Source organism: Dermacentor variabilis, chromosome 3, assembly GCF_050947875.1.
Source record: "Dermacentor variabilis isolate Ectoservices chromosome 3, ASM5094787v1, whole genome shotgun sequence".
NCBI classification, from domain to species: domain Eukaryota; kingdom Metazoa; phylum Arthropoda; class Arachnida; order Ixodida; family Ixodidae; genus Dermacentor; species Dermacentor variabilis.
This window is the reverse complement of record NC_134570.1, coordinates 44691730-44714141: the sequence shown is the minus strand read 5'-3', so window position 1 is coordinate 44714141 and position 22412 is coordinate 44691730. Positions and strand designations below refer to the sequence as shown.

General features: G+C 48.4%; 2 protein-coding genes and 1 pseudogene across 2 annotated transcripts in view; 2 read left to right on the top strand and 1 right to left on the bottom strand.

Annotated features, from left to right (window-relative positions):
• Positions 1–22412, top strand: part of LOC142575488 (uncharacterized) — a 164073-nt gene that overhangs the window by 119203 nt on the left and 22458 nt on the right. The window contains exons 3-6 of the mRNA XM_075684895.1: positions 2044–2187; positions 9223–9352; positions 15740–15826; positions 16097–16253. Of these exons, the coding sequence (XP_075541010.1) occupies positions 2044–2187; positions 9223–9352; positions 15740–15826; positions 16097–16253 (518 nt within the window). The remainder of the gene's footprint in view (positions 1–2043; positions 2188–9222; positions 9353–15739; positions 15827–16096; positions 16254–22412) is intronic.
• Positions 6572–7918, bottom strand: LOC142573795 (uncharacterized). The gene has a single exon (XM_075683049.1). It carries the CDS (start codon positions 7916–7918, stop codon positions 6572–6574), a length of 1347 nt encoding a protein of 448 aa, XP_075539164.1.
• Positions 9897–10076, top strand: LOC142576798 (U2 spliceosomal RNA; annotated as a pseudogene).

The window sequence follows — 22412 nt, the reverse complement described above, 5'->3', positions numbered from 1 at the left end:
TGCGGGCATCCACAGTGTCCTTTCGGATGTTTCTTGTTCTTTCCTCCTCCCTCCCCGCCACTCCTTACTTATGGCCTTTTTTGTATATTCGCACGAAATGACAATTCCATCGACGTGCTCCGAAATTCCAGTTGTCGAAGGTTTCCGCATTCCTTCTTGAGCGGAATGCGGGCGCCTAGACGGTGAAACGAACTGCGCGCATTTGTACCTCGATTGTACCTGTATTTGTAACATAGTGAAGGATCGACGAAGATCAAGGAAGTACAGAAAGTGACCTTTTTGCTTAGAACGACAGAAAGCTGAGCTATTTGGTAAGGATTCATTGTACAAGGAACGGTGAGGCGTGCAGACACGTGACACAAGAGAAGAGAAGTGAAGGAGTTCGTGTTGTCCAGTTCTCTTGTGTCCTGTCTGCACGCCTCACCTTTTCTTGCATAATGACCTTCTTGCTTTCTCGTAGTTCCTTGCTGTTCGTTAAATTCACCAGCCCGGTGTCAGGCCTATACTTCCCTGTTCCTATCGAGTCACGTCGTTTTACCTCCTGTACCGAACAAGGGAGACTCGCAGTGCAAACACCCGTTGTTATAACGGTACCGTCTAGACACTGAGGCGTGCGTCGAGGTTGGCCATCGCACGTTTCACACTTTCCTTGCAGTGTGAGTAGAAATTCAAGGTATTTAAAGGATAACAATAGGCGCAGCGCTATGAGGCAGGAAGACGGCAGCATAGATTAGTGAGCAAACGGGTGTAGCTGATATTGTAGTGTTCTTTTTAATGTCCCGGTTGGCCGTACGGCGTGTTATTGTTAAAACAATGCCCGTAGATTTTCTTCGTGAAGAAGCTGCCTAAGTGGCCCGTGGCTCTTATCGCCCGTAATTAATTAGCGTTCGTAGCCTTTGGGCTGGTCTGTGTGCATCCCGGAACGTCTAAGCTCTTTCTCTCTTGTAGCCTTTCTCCATAGACATGGCCGCAGCACAGATGTCAGAGTAGCCGCTGCAGACACGGGGCTATAGCTCTTTGAGCACTCCACATGATCTTAAGGGGCTGAACCCCAGGCAGAAGTTGCAGTAGGGGTGAGGGCCGTCCCAGCACGAAGTCTCAGGAGAGAGATTTCCTTCACCCGAGTTAGAATGCAAGGAAGAGAGCAAGCACATGACATAAAAATTGTAACAGCGCAAACACATGCAACCACAAAGTACCAAGGACGAGACACAAGCGCTGTACTTTGTGGTCGCATGTGTTTGCGCTGTTACAATTTTTATGTCAAGTATGCACCAACTCGCCCAGAAAGAAGTTTTAATAGAGCAAGCACATTAGGGGATTGGTAGTGGAGTTCAGCAGCTTACGTAATACGTAGAGAAGACAACCGCTGGTGCATTAGTTTAACAGAACGGGTGCCAAATATACGAAAGCGCATTCGATGACGGCAGGGGATAAGGAAGTGGGTTTAGATTGGGAAACTTGCGGACATAGGGTGGAACCGACTGACGCGAGGCAGGGTCACTTTAGAATCGTTATGGGAGGCCTTTGCCTTAAGATGGAAATAAAATAAACTGACTATGATAATGGTGATGATGGCCCCTTTATGTGACATTGAGTAAGGGGGGCTTAGGACAGGTTTCACACACACAGTTACAAAAAAAAGAAAAAGAACTGAGGGTAAAAATCATATAAAAACGAAAATTGCAACATAACAAAATAAAGTTATTAAATTAAATTTAAGCATAATCAATGTAATACCGGCATGCTCACATATATCAGTGATAGTCAACCAGAAGGTTAGGAAAGAACGTAGAAGCACCATAGAACAGACGGTAGTAAACGTGTTTATTTACTGACGAGCCGCAAAAATAAGTGAGGTTCGAGCACTAAATTTTCACTTTTGTTTTCAATTTTGAATGCAGAAACTTCGAAGTGCAATCAATTTCATTTGACAACGGGAGCCGCCTTCCTGGCGTCTCCATTTCTGCAGTCTCACCCTAAACTCGTTTTGAGCGTCTGCCTCGTGGCAGTAGTCGCCTCAGGGTCTTCCTTCTGTCGCAGGTTGCAAACGGGCTGGTCGGTGAAGACGGGCGCCCTGAGCAGCTTCTCGCGCCAGGAGCAACTCAACGACAGCGAGCAGGAGCTCATCGTGGACGTCATCAAGAGGGCCGACATGCTCGAACAGCTCGAGAAGCGACGGGTCGGGTGAGCGGGCTCCGTTCCTTTTTCTTCTCTTTCTCGTCTGCGGTGTCGGTTTTCGCTCGTCGCTGTTATTTTCCTAGCTTGTCACTGCTTGAAGGCCAACTGCAACGAAATTTATATTTTGCCTAATTTTTGTTCCAAATGAGCAGTAAGTACCACTGAAGAAACCTTGGCAAAGCCGCGGAGTGGGCAGTTGTACGGTTTTCTTGTTTTAGCAGTCTTTAAACGGCACCTAAGCAGACGATGCGTGCACCTAGTATGTGCCGCTAGACGCAAATATCAGCACTCCGCGTCCGACATTTTTCATCCAGGCATTTTGAGCGCGCCGCGGGCGCCAGTCAATCGACCCAGCTGGGTCGCGCCTGCCACGCCTGCAGGACCACTCACACCAATCAGAGCACGTGCTAGTTCCGAGCACCTCAGCAGCAAGAGGTTGGGCTCGTCGAGGCACCCTAGCAAGAGGGGGCCAGTCGCGGCGCCTTGTGGCATCCACGATATCTACGCTGCGCAGAAGCCTGGCGTCCGACATTCTTAAAGGCCATGCCGAAGAGTCGCGCACAAGGCCATGTATCAGTTGGCCCTCTAGCTGCCTGCCCTATAACTCCTTTTAACGCGATAGCGTAAGGAGCTCGTGTCGCAGAAAAGCCGGTGTCGTCGGCGTAGGTGTCGGTGTCGGCGTCGGCGTCCGTGGCGTTGGCCGTGAGCGATAAATCACGGCAGGCACTTCATAAATAAAAAGCAACTTCCAAGATGGGCTGGGTGGGAATCGAACCAGGGTCTCCGGAGTGTGAGACGGAGACGTTACCACTGAGCCACGAGTTTTTTTTTTAATTCCTTTTATTTCCTTTTTTAACAAAGCAGGTACCATGCACGGAAGCGTTCTTTCTTCACAGCTTTTCTAACACACACACACATACACAGAGAATTGCACATCTATATAAGTATTCATCTTTGCTGCAGGCGATTCTGCCACACCTGCCATCGCTTGCTAAACTCATCTTCGCCGCCCAGCAGCGAACTTGTATACGCAAAAGCATCACAAAAGTGCGTCCACGCAGGTTTTGCGTTTTCTAGTGCTAGGACGTAATCAGTTCAGGATCTCCAAATTGCATACAAACCTAGCAATGACAGGGTTTCAACACTGTTATTTCTGTCATCTTCCAGTGTCAGATATTTTACGTTATCCCAATTTGGGTATATCTGCACGTCAAACACAATTCGTATGTTGTGCCAAAATAGTACTGCATTTGTAAAAAACAAAAATACGTGCTGCAACGATTCTGGATAGGGACAGAGCGGGCAGTCCGTTGACCACGGCACGAAGAAACCCTTGTTACGTAGCCATGTTTTTACAGGTAGAACTTCGACATGTAACCTAACAAAGAAATCCTTAATCGCTGTTTTTACAGGATATTTTGGTAGACGCTTGAAAACGTCAGACTCCAGCTGGCTTCCAAGTCGAGACCGATATAGGGGTGGTGGGAATAGCATATCTATAGTGTTCCAGTACAGACTCTTCCGTTTTACATTTTTTAGGTACTCTTGAGAAAAACGCTGCTCGAAGAAGCGAGCTGCCTGCTCCACCTCCCTGTAGAATTTTAGGGCGCGGGCTCGTGGGACTCCTTGGGCACCTTCGATCCACTCGCTTAAGTACCCCCCTCCTAATTGTTTGAAAGAATGACGTATAATATGATGGGTTTGGTTTTTGAAAAAAAGGTACCTGTGAACTTTGAGTTTTACCTCTACGTTTACCAGCCCAAGGCCTCCTTTTGCCTTACTTAAGAATAAATTACTGCGCCTCATGCGCTCAAACCGTGACTCCCAAATATATGGTGCGCAAAATCTAAGCACTCGATTCACCTGAGCCGGCAAACAGGGCATCACTTGCGCTGAGTACCATATAGCTGGAAAGAACACAGTGTTACACACAAAGGCTCTGTTCATAAGCGGGACCGTTCTCCCATGCCACTGTTGCACTTTTTTCGCGAGGGTACCACTTCGAATTGTATTTTGTCCATTCTGTAGGTTGGCAGTATTAAAACACACACCGAGGTAGCTGATGATTTCAGACGTCCACTTCACCTCTAGGAAGGTGGTTGGTTTTAAGTCCCAGGCACCTAGCCATGCACCCGCGCACTTTTCTCGATTCACTTTAGCACCAGAAACTTTACAAAAGTCCATGACATGCTGCACTCCTTGGCGGATTTCCTCTCTGGAGGCACCCACAAGCGTAAGGTCGTCGGCGTAGGCGAGGACTTTCAGAGAAGTATCTGCGAAACTGAAGCCTGTTATGTTGCTGTCGTTCAGAATTGTTCGGCACAAGGGTTCTAAGTACAGAGCAAAAAGGACTGGTGACATGGGGCATCCTTGCCTAACGGATCTGTTGAGCTGTATGGTGGGAGTTGTTTGTCCGTTGATTACCAGTCGTGTCGTCACTTGTCTGTAGCAGACACCAATATATTTTAGAAGTCGGTCCCCAATGTTGCAGGCCTTAAGCAAGTTGAAGAGAAAGTCATGTGTTACTCTATCGAAAGCCTTGCTCAGATCCACTTGCAAAACCGCTGCCCTGGATCCACCAACGGAGGTAGCTTCGCACAGTATCCTCATAGCATGCAGGTTATCACTGATGCGACGTCCTTTGATGCCATAAGATTGATGATTGCCTATAACTGATCCGAGGGCAAAGTCCAGCCGTCTAGCTATAATTTTAGCAAGTATTTTGTAATCAGTCGTTAAAAGACTAATGGGGCGGAAATCGCTCACTGTCGGCACTTGCCTTGAATGCTTCTTTGGCAGTAAGACAGTAAGACCTCGTCGCATAGATGGCGGCAGTAATCCTCGTTTCAAAATGTCATCGTAGACGTCGCGTAATATTGGGACTAATTCTGGTGAAAATTTCTTGTAAAAGGCAGTGCTGAGTCCATCCACTCCTGGCAATTTTCTTGGTTTTAGCTTTTGTATGGCCCATTCTATTTCGCTTTCTGATATACACTCATCCGTTTGCTGTTTTGTCTCGTCATCTATGCAGTTTAACGTTGAGGCAAACTTTTGCAAGAGTTCACGGTCGCATGTGTTACTTCCGTATTCGAAGAGGTCTTTGTATGCTTGAGTGAAGGCAGTCTCGATGTCATTCTGTGATTTGAGAATACTGTCCCCGCTCTGTATTGCTTCTATTCTGTTTTTCATGCCGTGCTGTCTTTCTTTTGTCTTGAAAATCTTGAGCGGTTCCTCATCTCTCTGCTGTGATTCCGTCCTAGACCGGATCATAGCGCCTTTATATTCCTTCTCCAAGATTGACAGCAGCTGGCCTTTGCACTCTTTGATATCTTCTGTGAGGGTACCCGGGTGACAGTTTTCGGCTTCGATTAGATTTTTGAGAGTTCGTATCAAGCTCACCTTTTCGCTCTTCTTCAGTGCTGATTTTTCCTGTCCTTTTGCAAGTAGAAACATCTTACATTCTTCCTTTATCTCTTCCCACAATATCGCGTCTACCTTTCCTCCTTTCGTTTTTTCCTTGATTAGATTCTTAATGCTGCCGAATATTTCTTTGTCATCCAGCAGACTCTCATTCAGCTTCCACAACTGCCACTCTTTGTGCCTCTTTCTTGTTATTTCCTTTTCTTCAAATATGGCTGTGACAAACGCATGATCTGAGAATGCAACAGGTTGCACTTTGTAACGCACGTTGTACGATGAGAGGTCACTAGACACGTAAAACCGATCAAGCCTTGAATGGCAGTCCCCTTGCCAATGTGTAAAACCATCATTATCTCCTGGCGCAAGCTCGGTAACATCTTGCAAGTCATAGTCTCTCAAAAGCTTCCTGAGCTCTGCTAGGCTGGTATCTGGAGATCGCTTTTTCGAACAGTCTGAAGCACGTAAAACACAAAGTCTCCGGCAAATATGGTACGGCATGGTGAGTCAAGATACTGCCTCAGGCCTGCAAAGAATTCTTTTCGTAGCGGTGCGTCATTCGGAGCATGAATGGAAACAAGCTTGTATGGTTCATTCCGGTATATCAAATCCACACTACATACACGGCAGTTTCGGTCCTTGTCCCACTCGGGGTACACTAGTACCGCTGAGTGTTTCTTTACCAAAACTGCCGTCCCTCCACTGTAACCACAAGCAGGCGAAAAATGAAACGAGTTATGGTTGCGAACAAAGTGGTCCATCTCTTCCAACTGCACACTCGATGAAAGTTTTGTCTCCTGAATAAACGCAATGTCAACATTTTCTTGCAGTAGCAGATTTAGAAACCACTGCTTCCTCCTGCGTGCGACCAAGCTCACGCAGTTAAAGGTTGCTAGCTTTAAGTAAGCCATAGTGATGAAACTGCCGATACTCCGGCCAATGATGCATACCTTTGAGGCGTGATCTTTACAGGTCACAAGGAGCGCTTGTGACGTTTTTCCACGGGCGGTATCCGAGGAGCCGTGGTAACACGGTTTTGCACCACGCTTCTCATCTCTGTAATGCTCCCTGATGTGCCTTCATCCTCGTCCGAACCAAGCTCAGGCATCCTTGTAGCCCTATTGCTTGCGTCCTCCGGCTCAGACTCCAGGGAATGGTACGCCTCTGGCGTCTCCGCTTCCATGGGAAGGTACGGGGCTTCAGACGCCGCTGGCGTCTTGGGACGTTCCGCTTCTAAGTCCGCAATCTCTGCTTCTGTCGCAGATATTGCGTCTTCAAACGCCACGGGCGTCTCCGGGCGTTCTGGTTCTGCTGGGTAGCTCACTTTAGACGCCGTCGGCGACTCCACAGGCACTGAAGGGCACGGAACTTGAAACACTACACTGCACTTTTCTTCGGGCTCCCCCGAGATTTTATCCGTTGTTACAGAGACAACAGGTGATACAGCCTTCACTGGAGAGTCGGCCTCAGCTTCTTTTTGCGTGGTTGGTGTTGCAGGCTCAGGCACCCACGAGGAAAGATTAATGTTACGAGGCTGTAAAGTTTCTACAGCTTCATCCTCGTCCATGAGCGCATCTGTGTCGTCGTTCTCGCCTTCTCCCCGTGTCATGGTAGCGTAAGTTTTCCTGCAGTCGTCAGCTTCATGACCAAATTTGCGGCATGCAGAACACCGCGGGATACGACAATCCTTTCTTATATGGCCCGATTTCTTACATCTCAGACACAGGGGTGGTCGTCCAGGCACAATTACAAGAGTGTTGCTGCCCTGAATACGAATCTGATGCGGAAGCGATTCGACAGTAAATCCGTGTTTCAGTCTCAAAATCACCGACCTAGATGAGGTTTGCGCTCCCTTGAATTTTCCAGTCAGCCATGTTTCTCTACTCATTTCTTCGATTTTCCCATATGGTTCCAACGCTTTTCGCACGGCGTCGTCACTGATATGGTAAGGAAGCCAGTGAAGTTTGACTCTCACCTGACTGTCGTTGGGATCGATGACAAGGCATCTTTTACCTTTGATGCGCAGTTCCTTTGCATCTACGAGCACTTGTTTTGCGGCCATGGAATATGTCGTTAGCGCCCAGACATGATTCATCTGGTAGGCACCGATCGACGCTACATCCTTGACTACTTGTAGGCGCTCAATTTCTTCTTCGAAATTGTTGATTCGGTAGGGCCTCGCAGACACATCACAATGAAGAAATACAGTGTTCAGGGAAGCGTTTCCAGTTGGCAGTTGGGGCAGAATAACCTTGTAATCCTCAGCAGATACAGTAGAACCACGGCCTGAAGCCGCTGACACCGCTCGGAGGGAGCACATGATCCCAGCGTCCGACGCGCACGAGAGCCGACGAAGGAATGACCACTGAGCCGCGAGTTCGATGCTTCAAAGCGGTACAAAAGCGCCTCTAGTGAACGCGGTGTTGCCTTAGCAATTAGCTGTTTCTAAGGCTCAGGCGTGCGTCGCTTGCTCAGGCGCACATTTCGTTGTCGCGCCGAACGCTGCGTTGCTCGACGCTCACCGCTTCCGATGCGGGGTGCGTAGTCGCTGCGCCGTAGCCCATTGTCTTACACCCCTTGGCGGGTCGACGGGAACGCTGTCGCGTTCCACTCTTGAAGGCGAAGCTTAAGCGTCCTCTAATTTTTTCATAATCTCCCGTGTACTCCCAAGTGGAGGAAGCCTATAGTTTGTAGCCTGTCACAGTGAACGTAACTCCATTAGAGCGCTTCGAGAAATGTCGAAGCTAAAGCATTCTAGTACAATCGAAGTTAGATATTTGTTACGGTTGTGCAGGATCTACGAGATATTGAGAATACTTAAAGGCCAACTGCAACGAAATTTTGAACCACGCAAGAAAGGTTAGTTTAAAATAACGAGGGTGTAGAGGAGCCACCACGAAAGAATTTGGTGCTTGAAATACGAGCGGAAGCGTAACCAAAAACTATAAAAATACATGTTTTTGATACCCAAACAAACAAACAAACAAACAAGCAAGCAAGCAAACAAACAAACAAACAAGCAAAGTGCCGCCATCACCTCTATCCGGAAGTGACGCATTACTTAGAACAAGCGGCTCCTCGCCATGATCTTCGAGTTAAGGCGCCGCCTGCGGCAGCCAGCTGCGCGCCGAAAAGCATCTCGGAGGCGGCATGCTGGGCCTCGCGTCATAGCGACAACCGCCAGGTGCGCGCGTCTTCTGCTTAGGTGTTGTTTAAAGGCTTCTAACAAAAAAACTATGTAATTACCAGCCATACTGCTTGGCCAAGATTGCCTTAATGGTATTAGGATGCCCCAGCTAACGTTCGTCAAGTTGGCCAACGAAAAAAAAAAGGTATTTAAGGAAACATGGTGCGAGATACGATTTTAAGACCTACGGTTTCAATTTCACTTTCAGTTTATTACTTTTTCAAGATGCATTGCTGGTTGTTAATAGCACACAGGCGAAAGTCCCAAAGTCAAACGACTTCAGCGGGACTCTCGGTTAACAAGCTTGGTACAAAATGTATAATTAGTACAGCAGTGTAAAATTATGCAATGTATAAGTAAATAAAGGTGTTCGGTCATCGCACCTCTGATGACCGAACACTTATAATGAGCCTCTTTTTTTCTCGTGCCCGTCGCAGGCGTCTGGTTGACCGGCTGGAGAACATGAAGCGCAACGCGCTGGGCAACGGCACGAGCCAGTGCGTGCTGTGCGCCAACGAGTTCGGGCTGCTCAGCGGTTCTCCGCTCATGTGCTACGACTGCAGGAAGGTGGGCAGCTGCAGAGTGCGCCGCGGCGTGTTGCGGAAGCGCACGTGGCTCCGTGGGCACGCTGTTCTGTGTCCTATGCCTGCACCAAACTGCCGCTGTCCCCTTTACCACTTGGCGTTACGTGTGGGCATGGCTGTTCGAATAGTTTCCGAACGCAACATGAACACGAATACTCTAGAAAAAACTACTACTTGCTAATATCAAACAGAATGCTGAATACTTCATTATTTATAAGCAAAGAGAAATATGAATTTTGAGCGCAGTCCGTTCCGTCAAAAATCATGATCCATGGCACTCTGTGAAGGTGGAGGACCACTTAGCATACGACACAGAGGTGACAGAATTTTGAACATAGGTAGGGACTCATTTACCGTGAGTTTTGTATACATTCGCGTGGAGGGCGGGACCGCCGCCCCGAGGAGCCGGAAGGAACTAGACACGTGTGACGTTTCGACGGTACCTCCAACACGGAAGAGCGGAAGGAAAGGAAGAGACACGCAAGCGCTTGGAACGCCGACAAAGAGAGGGCGGTGCAAACGTAGACATGGCCGACGCGGGTAAAAGTGTAGTATCTGTTCTTAACAGCTTAATATCTGATACGGGTTGTATTTGAACCAAAGATGTTAAGCTTATTTTTGCAAGCTGGCGGAGTGCTTGAAGCCTGCTTCATCTCCGCCGCGTGTCGCCACGGTATTTCACTATCTTCGGTATCGGCCCACGGTTTTTGACCTACGGACATCGATCCGCTGTCGCTGTAGAAAGCAGGACTCGCATCCCTGATGTCTCGTCGCGCCCACTTAGTGAATGTTAATGTTTTAGTTTCTGTCGGAATAAAAATTTGAAGTGCCGAAATTTCTGGCACCTTTGAAACCTTTAGCACACTGTACAGGTCCTGTAACAGCACAGCGCCGGCGCCAATCTGCTGTTGGTAAAGAGCCCTGGCGCCGGCGCAAGTGAAATTACATTACTTTTAACATGTTCGCCCTTACATCCTTTTGCAATTTTGAATTATCTGAATTTGAAGATTTTAGATAAAAGGCACACGCTGTGAATGAAATGTCAGCGCGCCATATGTAAAACAGAATAAAAAAAGAATGAAAGCTTTGAAGAACGATTCAGTCAAAACCAGAACAACCTGGCGTTTGAATGCAATAGCATCTACCTTGCATACCGAAGCTCGCCCGTCCCCAAAAGCAATCTGCTACGTGGACGCTTCGTTTTCTACGCGAGCTTAATCGTATGTGAAGTATTTCAATGTGTACGTGTGGGAAGCCGGTCAAGTGGTAGAAGTAGAGATGGGCTGGGAAATCTTACAAGAACGTCCGTGTGGGGGGAGGGGGGGAGGGAGAGGCGGGTCAACGACCGCGTTGTTGCGCTTCGCTCCTCGAAGTGGTAGGACGTGTGTCGAGTAAGCTCCTGAACAACACTTTGCAACGTGGTGAACGCGGTTTAAATCATAGATCTGGGACCTCAGAGAGGTGTGACGTGATGCTGAAGCATGTATCTCGCATTTACCGCTAAATCGCCATTGATATCTTTTTTTAGGCGTTCAGCTTTTTTTTGGGAACTAATCGCTATTTCTTGCGAGTTCTAACCGTTTTCGTGGGCCGATCCGAACGATCATCATCATCATCATCACAATCATCAGCCTATTTTTATGTCCACTGCAGTACGAATGTCTCTCCCAGCGATCTCCAACTAACTGTTGTGCGAACTGGTTCCAAGTTGTGTCTGCAAATTTCGTAATTTCTTCACCCCATCTAATAACCTGCTGTCCTCAGCGGGGCTTCTTTTCCCTGGCACCCATTCTGTAACTCTAATGGCCAACCGGTTATCTACACTACGCATTACATGGCCTACCCAGCTGCATGTTTTAGGGCGCAGCCATTAGGTGCCCGTTCACGGGTTGAGCTCTAGTAGACTGTAGTTGAGCGTCGGCGTCCCTCCATTGGCGTAACCAGCGAACTCGGTCGTGCCACTGCTCGCGCGTTCGTCGTCACCTTCTTCCACAGCTTTCACCGATGCCGCTCATCATGCCAGCGTTCATGCCAGCGTTCCGCTCATCATGCCAGCGTACAGAGGCTAGAAAGGTTCTCTAGAACCTTCTAGCCTCTGTACGTTGACTGCACTGGCCTCCTGCACTGACTGCAATGCCCGTCGGCGCGGTGATTTCGGTCTCAGATTGTTTGCCTCAAGATATTGCGAAATGAAAACACGTACCGAGCTGCGCTCAAATTTCGCATCATGGAGTATCGCAATCGTCGGACACTTTTTTTCTCTGAATTTCAACTATAATGTCGGCTGCCTCTGTTTGCTCTATAATCCGCGCCGGTGTCTTGATATCTCTTAGCGTTACGCCTAACATTTTTCCTTCCGTCACTCTTTGCGAGGTCCTTAACATCTTCTCGAGCTTCTTTGTTAACCTCCGAGTTTCCAACCCATATATTAGCACCTGTAGAATGCAGTGACAACGTTAGTCGCACTTTTCTTTTCAACGACAGCGGCAAGCCCCCGGTAATGATTTGGTAATGCCTGCCGTATGCTCCAACTCATTTTTTATTCTTTTGTGTGCATTTCGTTGTCTGTATATATTTGCCTCTGTCGCATCTCTGGTATGCGCATGCACGGTCTTTTTAAGTCTCAGCGCGTGCACGACTGTTCCTGGGGCATGCGCCTTGCAACGCAACTTGTTGCGGCGTCTTGCTGCTGTACGCATTCGGTTCAATCACCGAGTGCGGGACAAATGCGCACTCTCCTGACGTCTGCATAGTGCTAGCGACCAGCCGCACGGCGTGCGGTTGCTTTGCTGAGACGTTTGAATTTTGTTTCTCGTCCTCCTAGAGGGAACGAAAGAGGGGGGGGAGAGGGAGGGGGGGGGGAGTAAGCTCTTTACAATTGGATCGGTTTTTCGAATACCGCTCTCTCTCAAGTATATACCCTGAGCCGCCGAAAACGAGAAAGGTGAAAATAATAAAACACACCGGAGGAAATAAATGAAGAAAGAGTGTTACGATAGTCGTCCGCCGTTCGAGTGAGTCTCCACGCATAAGGTACACCTGCCAGTCGCTCCAACAGGGGAAGCAGCTGCGCGTTTTCGCACCCTAAAAGAAGGCCCTCGCTGGCCGTTTTGCTGTAGCGCAATTCATCGGGACGCCGACGGCGAGCCCACAGGTGCGCGCGTGGGCGGGAAAACGCCTCCTCCCCTTTCGATGTCGGCCCTAGGGGCGTCTCTCTCGGCGTTTCGAGACGAGTCTACAAAGCGGGCTTCGCCTAATAAATGGCGACGGTTGCCTCGAAGGGACGACCACGAGTGAGAGAGGTGCGGTATTGCGAAGTGGGATATTTTCCGCCCGTTGCGCCGGTCTTCGGATGAAGGCGAGCTCTTGCGGTGTGGTCGAGTCCTCGCGTGTGCTTAAGCTTCATGTGTATACGCTTGTGCGAGTGCGTTTGACAGGAGAAGAACAAAAGCTGTAGCGTCGACGATATTCGCTTGCGGAACGATCTGCGCTGCTCTTTTTGAGATCAGTGGTCGCGCGGTCTCCGAGTCTCTGAGCATTCACATTGCAGCGGCTCCCATTTTTTTTCTTGTGTCTGTTTTCCCCGTGCTGAGTGTGTGCATGTTTTAGGGACCATAGTGTGTGTGTGTGTGTGTGTGTGTTGCGCAATAATATCGCTAGGGGTCGGCAGGGTAGTGGATCACAGATGTTGAACGAGATGGTAAGGATATATATGTTTTCTTCGCAACAGAGTAGTTGGCAGTGTCTGCCATTGCTGCCGCGCAGCCTTCAAAATTTATGGCGCGTGACCCCGCCCATTGTAGTTTTCTGAGATCACGGTTACACGAATATGCGGCATAAGCATTGCTTCGTCGCTACGTTGACAGAGGGCACCACTGTTCTCTTCGTCGAGATAAATTACTTCTTTGCGTGCCTCACCGCTGCATAGAACACGCACTTGTGACCAGACATGGGAACCCTCACGAGGGCCTTCCTCACTCTCACCTGCGCTCATCTCACCCTCATCTCTCCCGTCTCTCATCTCACCATCTCATCGCACCCCCCTCACCATCTCATCACATCGTCTCACCCTCATCTGGTGAAATGAGGATCGCCTTCGGGAAGATTGGTGAGGTTGAGTTGAGGGCGAGGGAGGGTGCAGTAACGATGTGAGGGTAAATGAGGAAAATGCCATTCATAATGATGAACTGCATAAAAGTCACTCAGATAATATGCACGGCGGGTTTAAAGCCTAAAGTTTTCAAGCGCGCTGGCAGGAAGTCTCTCTAGCATAGATGTCCACTTGAAGCCCACTTTTAACTTACTAGAGTCATAAATGGCTGAACCTAAACCGAAACACAAAACCTAACAAACCTAAACACAAAGAAAAACATAGCTAAATTCGCGGCGTGGGACGGCAACATGACACTAGATAAATCACACGAGTGCTTAAAAAAAAATGTCGAGCACCGGAATACGCGGCTCTGTGCCACAACTACGATTTCCGCCTCCATCCTCCGTGTTTTATGCTCGCGTTCAGCGCAACTGACAGCAAATCTAGTTGTCAGCAGTGTCACTGCTGGAATTGCACATCTGAAATTATGGTACCTATATAGTGTCAGAGGAAATTACGGTTGATCTCGTGAACCAAAAGGACTTCAGAAATTCTCAGCGCCGGGCGTTATGACCGACGCCCCAAAAGGCATTACAGTGAGCTGGACCTTCTGCGGTTCTGTAGTAAATGATGGACAAGTGACATTACGTACAATCAAGCTTATTTGCGCACAGACGCAGCAGGGATAACTTTTGTTTACGAGGCATGCCTTAGTTTAGTACAGTCCGAGAAAGAAAGTATTGTGATCTATCCCGGACTGCAAAAAAAAGCACATGCGTCACAGTAACAAAAGCTTGTGTGCACAAACAAATAAACAAACAAACAAACAAACGCACACACACAGAGACAGACAGACAGACAGACAAATAAAAATTTGCGTATTGTTTAAAGGTTACTTTTTGCACATGTTATCACTAGGCGAAATAAATCCAGCACTGCTAAATCTAGCTCTTACAACACATCGTGATGAACGGGAAATAAGAAAATTTCTTGTATATTAACGACTCTCGTGATACTCCTTTTTAAATTATTAGCGTTTTTTATGCCTCTGCATCCCCTATATATTAGCCTGGTATGAAGGCATTTTTATCATCGATATGTTCGATTAAAGAGAAAGTCCGAGCTCCTGAGATCTGTAGGCCAAGAAGACTTTTCTGGGTCTGATTGAGCTACTCCGAGCGAACCTGGCTGAGTTTAATACTGGTCAACGTGAGTCTGAGTAAGGCCTCACTTAATGGAATTTTTGTTAGTCTGAGTCCAAATGAGCTTGACTGATTATAGCTCTTGCGAGTCTGAGTCCGAGTGAACCTGGTAGAGTATATAGAATTTCGTTGAGTCTGAGTCTGAGCGAGCTGTAAGCAAAAAAAAATGATTTGTGAATGAGTCTGAGTGAGCTCCGTTTATTTTGCCGATCTATAGTCAAGCGCCTAGAAGCAAAGCAGTGTGGTACGTTTTGACAATAGGAAGGACACTAGACAATCAGTGTTGTAAACGACGCTCGCGGGTAAGCACATGGTCTATTTGAAGTTGTAGAAAACGGAAGGTAAGAGAATAGTAGTAGCCTTTTCAGTATGAGGGCGAGCGAGGGCGGATAGTTTTTCTTATTGGCGAGGACGAGAGTGAGAGAGGGCGGTCAAATGTTTCGACGTGAGGGTTAGGTTAGGACGGTGCTTGCGTCGTAAGGCTGATAGGGGGAAAAGGAAAAAGTAAGGGCATATGCTCACCCTTGCTTTTGACGTTTCTTTGAATGAGAGTGAATTGCCGACGTGGTATTAAACGAAACGCACCCAGAAATTCTACCTCCGTGCGAAATTTGAGCGCGAACTAACCACAGGTGTTGCTAGAAGGGCCACATATACGTGGCCTCCTTTTGTCGAAACATTGGGTGTCCTTTATTTTTTTATCTGGAGAATTTGCCAGCACAAGGCATATATGTAGTAAAGAAAACAACAAAAGATAAACCCATGCATCCCGATGTGATGCACGTACGGAAGCAATGAGTTAGCGCATCTGTTGTCCGTTATACAACCTGCGTAGCGCTTTGGAACATCTAGCTTTACTTTGGCGTCCCTGAACAACTTAATTGCGCTTAATATTCTGAGTGCAATGGCACAGCCTGAAAACGTGTCGAATGCGCACCGCGGATGCCGGTTCCGGGTACTTATAACCATCATGGGATTGTCACGCATTCTCTTCGCCACGCTGCAATGATGATTTCGCTTGTCCTTTCATGCACACGTTCTTCTTTGTGGATTTTGTTGGGTTCATTTCTCGCAGGCTGTGTGCAGCAAGTGCAGCGTGGACACTTACGGTGCCCAGAAGGAACAAATATGGCTATGCAAAATTTGCTCAGAGACCCGAGAGGTGAGTGGTGATAGGCTTTCCTTCCGATCCGACGTTGTGCGGCTTGTCGCAACATCAGTACAGCATCCAACAAGTTTCCGACGGGAATTCCAGCAGCCGGAGCCGACACATGCTCGTCGGAAACACGGCTGCTTGAACCTGTTGGAAACTTGTGCGTTGTTGTTGTTGGTTGGGGCTGAATCGCATCGCTAGTCCAGCTAGCGCTTAGTTCTTACAGACGCACCACCCTCCTCCTCCTCCTCCTCCTCCTTTTTTTTAAAACGCGAACAGATGTGGAAAAAGTCCGGCGCCTGGTTCTACCGGGGCCTGCCCAACTACATCGCGCCTGAGAAGACCGAGACGAGCTGTCGGTACGGGCCCGTGAGGAGCAGCCACAACGGCACCGAGGCCACCTCGGCCGCGCTCGCCGGTCGAGGCTGGCACAGGGGTGAGAGCACTTCGGTTAATCCCGGTTTCCGCTATAGGAATTACGCAACGGAATCCACAAGGAGTAACAGAGCGATGATGTGGCAATTCGCAGACACGTCCACGCTCAAGTGGGAAATAGGCATTCCCCAAAACGTTCCGTGCTGTGTTTTCAAGTTTGTATGGTACTTTCAGCCAGTAACAGGTGTATATGTAAGTTTGGGTGCTGCATGTACATGAAAGCAAAACGTTCTGTGAGATTCTCCCTGTCTGATTATGCGGCAAATCCCGCGAGATCTAGAGCCGTGTTTCTGGTGCTTGCAATGACACTATACTTGCGGTCCCGTTATTTGTTGTTCGTTACTATTCTCATCTTGCTTGCCTTTTTTTCTCTTTTGCTAAAGAATGTATGTGGGATGTTGGAATGGCCTGCTCTTAACAGCAGCAAACAACGCAAACAACGTTGTCTGCGCAAACACAGCGCAAACAACGGCTTTCCACGCGCCGAGCTCTCGCACCCGACGTCGTGCTTTCAGCTCTGAGCGATGGTGTCACTTCTACTCCTTGCAGTTCACAAATTTTTGACAAAATCAAGCAATTTGTACGAGAAGAATGGCACGCCAACTCTCTCTTCTACCAGTCAGTCCAGCCTCAGAGCCGCGGTTGTCTCCCGATCTCCGTCAGGTGATACAACAAGAAGTCGCTAACGCAGTACCACTTGCTCATCAACCGCCTCCTACGCCTGTTCCCCTTACGTACGCTGCCGTTGTCGCGAATCCAAGGCCTCCGTCTGCAGGTGTTCAATCCAGTCTTACCAGTGCCTTTCCCTCGCCTCCGCAAGCAGCTGCAACATATGCGCCTACCACCCCCAAGCAGCTACTGGCCGCCACAGCAGCTCGTGCGCCCACCTCGCCAATATTTCCACCAGTCTCCACCCGCTGTTCTCAATCCATGGCGCACCCATGACAATCGGCCTATCTGTTATTCGTGCGGCCTACCTGGGCATGTAGCACGGCTTTGCCGCCGGCGTGGATGGTATCCTTCGGATTCTCCGAGGGCACAAAGCAACGGTTTCGACTCTCCGTCCCGTTCCGCTACTGCCGCTCACCCCTTCGAAACCTCGCCTCCGCCTTCCCGACCCTTCAATACCCGTCGGTCTCCGTCTCCCCGTCGGCGTTCGCTGTCGCCCCTTATCCGTCGCCCTGAAGCTATCCGAGAGGAAAACTAAGGACCGCAGTTCCGGAGGCAAGAACTGCGATCTCAGCGAACTCCTCAAGACCTCATTTATTTCCTGCGAACATCCTTGAAGCTTATGCAAAGTGCTTACTGCTCAAAGCACTTCGCGACAACAGCTCTACATCGACATAGTGCCATCGTTTTGGTCGGTGTTATAATCATCGTTGTCATCTCTAGTCGTATTGTATCTTATCTTGTTCTCTTCCACTTACAGTTTCTTCCCGCCCCACTTCCCCACACAGACACGTTTTCACAATTCGCTATATCAAGGTCGAATACATGATCTGTCAGGCAGCCTTTCAATGCCTCCGCTCTTAATTATTACATTTCTTTATCCGCACCCGCCGTGGTTGCTCAGTGGCTATGGTGTTGGGTTGCTGAGCACGAGGTCGCGGGATCGAATCCCGGCCACGGCGACCGCTTTTCGATGGGGGCGAAATGCGAAAACAGCCGTGTGCTTAGATTTAGGCGCACGTTAAAGAACCCCAGGTGGTCAAAATTTCCGGAGTCCTTCACTACGGCGTGCCTCATAATCAGAAAGTGGTTTTGGCACGTAAAACCCCAAATATTATATTATTCTTTATCCGCAAGACTTCATCCAAGCTTACTCCGCTCTACATAAGAAAATTAGAATCCCTACTCACCTCTCCTGCCCCCCCCCCCCCGCACACACACACGATTACTCAAGAGAGGAGATGAAATTAGGCAAGATGAAACATGACTTTCGATTAATAAAATCACCGCCCAAGCACTCCGTACAGATGGTTAAACAGCGAAGCTGAAATGTGGAGCCCCGGTCCTGCGTTAATCCCCGATGGTTCGTTAAACGACGGCTTGGCAGGCTGCCGGATCCTCTGTACGCAGTCGCTGCTTGCGCTTGGCTGCCTGAGCCTGTTCTTGTGCGCGGGCTGCAGCATCGGCACGGCTTAGACGAGCTCCTTCCCGGTTCTGCCGCGGCGTTGCTGATTGAAAGCTGCCTGCTCCTCAGGAGTGCGTATGACGCGTGGCCTACCCATTTCAAAGCCGAAGAGAAACAGCTGCGCGTGCTCGGCTGCCACGGAGAGCAACAATGTAACTACTGGCGCAGCCAAAAGCGCGCCTCTCTCTCTCTCTCTCTCTCTCTCTCTTTTTTTTTTTTTTTGCGCATGCACATGGGGTTGCGCCGGAGAAGTTTTCGGCGTGCAGGCGACAGACGCACGGACGCACGCATCGGCTAGCCATTCACAGCTTCGCTTTAAAAAAGAAATATGGGACGCGCTGTTCTACAATCATGCACTCGAGGCACTGCTAAACCGCTTCAACGAAGCCTGCTCCCAAGGTTGGGCAAGTAGTCTAGTGAGGCTTAATTGACCCTGCCTTGGCCAGTTGCATTGCAGAGCGTCATGTTTGTCGCCACCTTCGAGAGCATTAAGCGAAGCCTAGTTTGCGCTTTCGCATTGTTTTTTACTCCATCCGTTCGCTCTGCGGGCAGAGGCTACAGTAGCTATGGCATCGCGTATATACTCTGCAGTGCAATCCCCATCCTTCGTCCCTGCGAAAGACGTGCCTTTCCACGTGCGACGCTGCGTTAACATTGCCCCCGAGCCACAGCTAACGGAGCCGCGCTCTGCAAACAGGACTCGCTAATGGCCCACTCTCGTTTGCATGCGACGCCTGCTTTGACCCGAGCTCGTCTCGACGTCACCGACGGAAAGAACCAGGGCCGCGCATTGAAGATTCACTGCTAGGCGCGGGAGAGCGGAGCGCTAGCCATCCAACACCCGATTCACGTTGCGATGGATGGTAATGGGACCGAGGTTGAGCAACTAAGACTCGCTATGAGAGACTTGGTCTCTCTCTATATATATATACAGAATTTTTTTTTGTCGTGTTAGCGTATAGCGGTGTCGTCCCATTGAAATTGAGAGGCTCGATCTCGCGCGATACTATTTAAGTATTAATTTCATGCGCTTTACGTTCGCGTGGATATATATACATTCCGCGAAGTTACGCTTTGTGTAAGCAGCCGCGTTTATTGACGAAGGCGTGCCGTTCTTACAGACATGCGAGTTATCGTGGCTGTGGCGCGTGCTGTACACAACTGCGTTTCGTGGTAACTAAACAGGTCATCTTAAATAGGACGCAGCTGTATAAAATGACAGTAAACGTAGTGCCCAAGTGAAGGGAGGCTGCTCGTATATAGTGATGCATCGAAGGATAAAAAAAAAAAAAAAGGCACTGCACGTGTTCCAGAGTATTGTGGAAATTGTGGCGTTGTAGTGACGGTAGACTGAATGTCAGAACTGAGTTACGAATTTTACTCTTTATTGGGCGAACCTGCACCCATCAACACAGGCAACGCTCAGCACATGTGATAGCGGCGGCTTCACATTCGTCGACCGTCGAAAAAATCTGGTCTGCGACTCGATCGCGTCGGGTATTCAAACATGACTCGTCGAAGATTCCAGCATAATTGCTGTGGGCTCGCGCGCCTTCCAGAATGTGCAGCACTGTTCGAGTCGTGCATGCAGTCTGATTAGAAAAGAGAGAGAGAGAGAGCAAATGATAAATGAAAGGTAGGGAGGTTAACCAGGACTGAGCCCGGTTGGCTACCCTACACTGGGGAAAGGGAAACGGGGACGGAAAGATTAAAGAAAGAAGAGAAAGTCCACCGGGGATATCATTCAGTCACTCAGTCCGGATCACAGACGCTGACTCAATCCTGTATCTTTCAAATATCGCAGCAGGGAACCGATAGAATCGGCGAGAATGATCGAGAATGTTTCGATGTGTGCAAGTGACGTCATCCGCTGAGCGATAACATTTGCTAGCTGGTGAAGCGCGGTCTCACCGGGAAAAAGTAAACAAGCAGGTTTGCCAAATCATGTACAACAACAACAACAACAACAGCAGCAAGAATTCAGGATTTTGGGATGGCAGGCTTTGAAAGAGGCCTACCTTCGCTCTTTCTGTACATGCGATAAAATACCAAATTGTGAAAACTTTGGCTGCGTTAGTCGCGGTAATGTGTGTTTGACTTGGCACCTTCTTTTCCCGCGTTTTGAACACTTGCTTGAATCGTCAGCAGTGTGGCGCGGTAACATGAGCCGCAGCCAAACCCGGCGCCCGGAAATTTCAAAAATCTGCGAAACTTTTGAACCGGCTCCATTTTTGCCTCGCTACGCGCCGCGGTAACTCTGGGGTTCTGGCGTTGAGCTACTGAGATCGATGTCTCGGGTTCGATACTGGCCTCGGCGGCCGCATTCCGGCTGGGGGAGGAATCCAGACACATTCACGTACCGTGCACGAGTTTGCAAGGATTGACTGACGGGCTAGTTGGTTCATTATCACAGAAAGAGCAGCGTTTCAAGGCGGGACACAAAGAAGAAACCACACACACACTGCGCTTGACTAACAACTGCGTGTTTATTATATTGCTGAGCCTTTTATGCAGATCAATAAAGGCAGTGTCAACAAGACAACGAAAAGAAGGCACACCTCATAAAAAGGCGAAAGACCTCGCGCCAAGCACAGCCTTGTTACAAGGCAATTTTCTGAAAATCGGTTTCTCTCTTGGACAGATTAAGAGACGGGATGCTGACGCAATCAACATTTAAGCGTGTAATCTCAAAAGCTTCCAAGATTTCTATATATTTCCCTGGTGCATTTATCAGGGTGTTTATACAATTCCTCGCTCTGCGACAACACACACACACACACACACACACACACACACATATATATATATATATATATATATATATATATATATATATATATATATATATATATATATATATATATATATATATATATATATATATATATATATCCACACTGCCGACTATGAAAGGCAAGGTTTCCACTGAAACTGTATTGTTGACTGCGTGCAAGAGATAGTGTATTCGGTCCCGTTAAAATGTGGAAAACGATATATCGGCCAGTCAGGCCGTTGTATCAATGATAGGATTAGAGAGCGTTGTAACAGTGTAAAAAATACTGCAATCAGTGGAAACCTTGCCTTTCATTGTCGGCAGTGTGGATGTGTGTATATATGCCTATCGTTGATACAACGGCCTGACTGGCCGATATATCGTTTTCCACATTTTAACGGCACCGAATACACTATCTCTTGCACGCAGTCAACAATAGAATTTTTGTGAATGGTTATCCATGCTCGTTGAGTGCTGGTGTCGGAGTTGACCTTAACACACAAGGTCAATTAATATGCGCGGCGCAGAAAAAATAAAAACGCCGAGGCCTGCAGCCTGACCGATCCTTTTAAGATCGTGTGATATCTGGTGCATGTAAGGCGACACAACCACTTTGTCCGCCCTATTGTGTTGCCCCGTTTCGGCTGGCGTCATTGCGCTTCCTTAGCAAACACCCGGCCACCAAAATTATCACGTGGTCAGGATATCCTGGTGACACAAGGCGACCGACGTGCCCGCAGAAGCTGTCCGATACCATGTGCACACATGATTTATCGATTGCATTACAAAAACAATGCGACACAATACAGATTTTTACCAGTTTACTGTGCACCGATGTGAACGGGAGCAGTGGCTTGTTGTCTATAGGCTCGTATGACCAGCAGACTTGCCAAAGGCAGACATGCCTTTGGCCAAAGAGGAGTTTCAATTCAAGAAATTGGGATTCATTTTCCAACGTATTATGGGTTAATACCAAGGGCTTCAAGCACTCGCGAAAAACAGCAACAATCGTCTGCACATTCGAATCGTAGTCAACATGTTTACAATCTAAAAACACCAAATCGTCTTCGTAGCGAAAGGTCTTGAGCACGGATGAACCAACGAGAGAGGAGAGCAGCATTCTGTCATAATAAGCTAAGTACAGTTCACTTAAGAGTGGCGCTATGCAGGAGCTTATACAGATCCCATTTGTTTGAATGAAAATATCCGCCTTCTTTATCCACAGGAAGGAGACACAATGAATTATTTCGAAG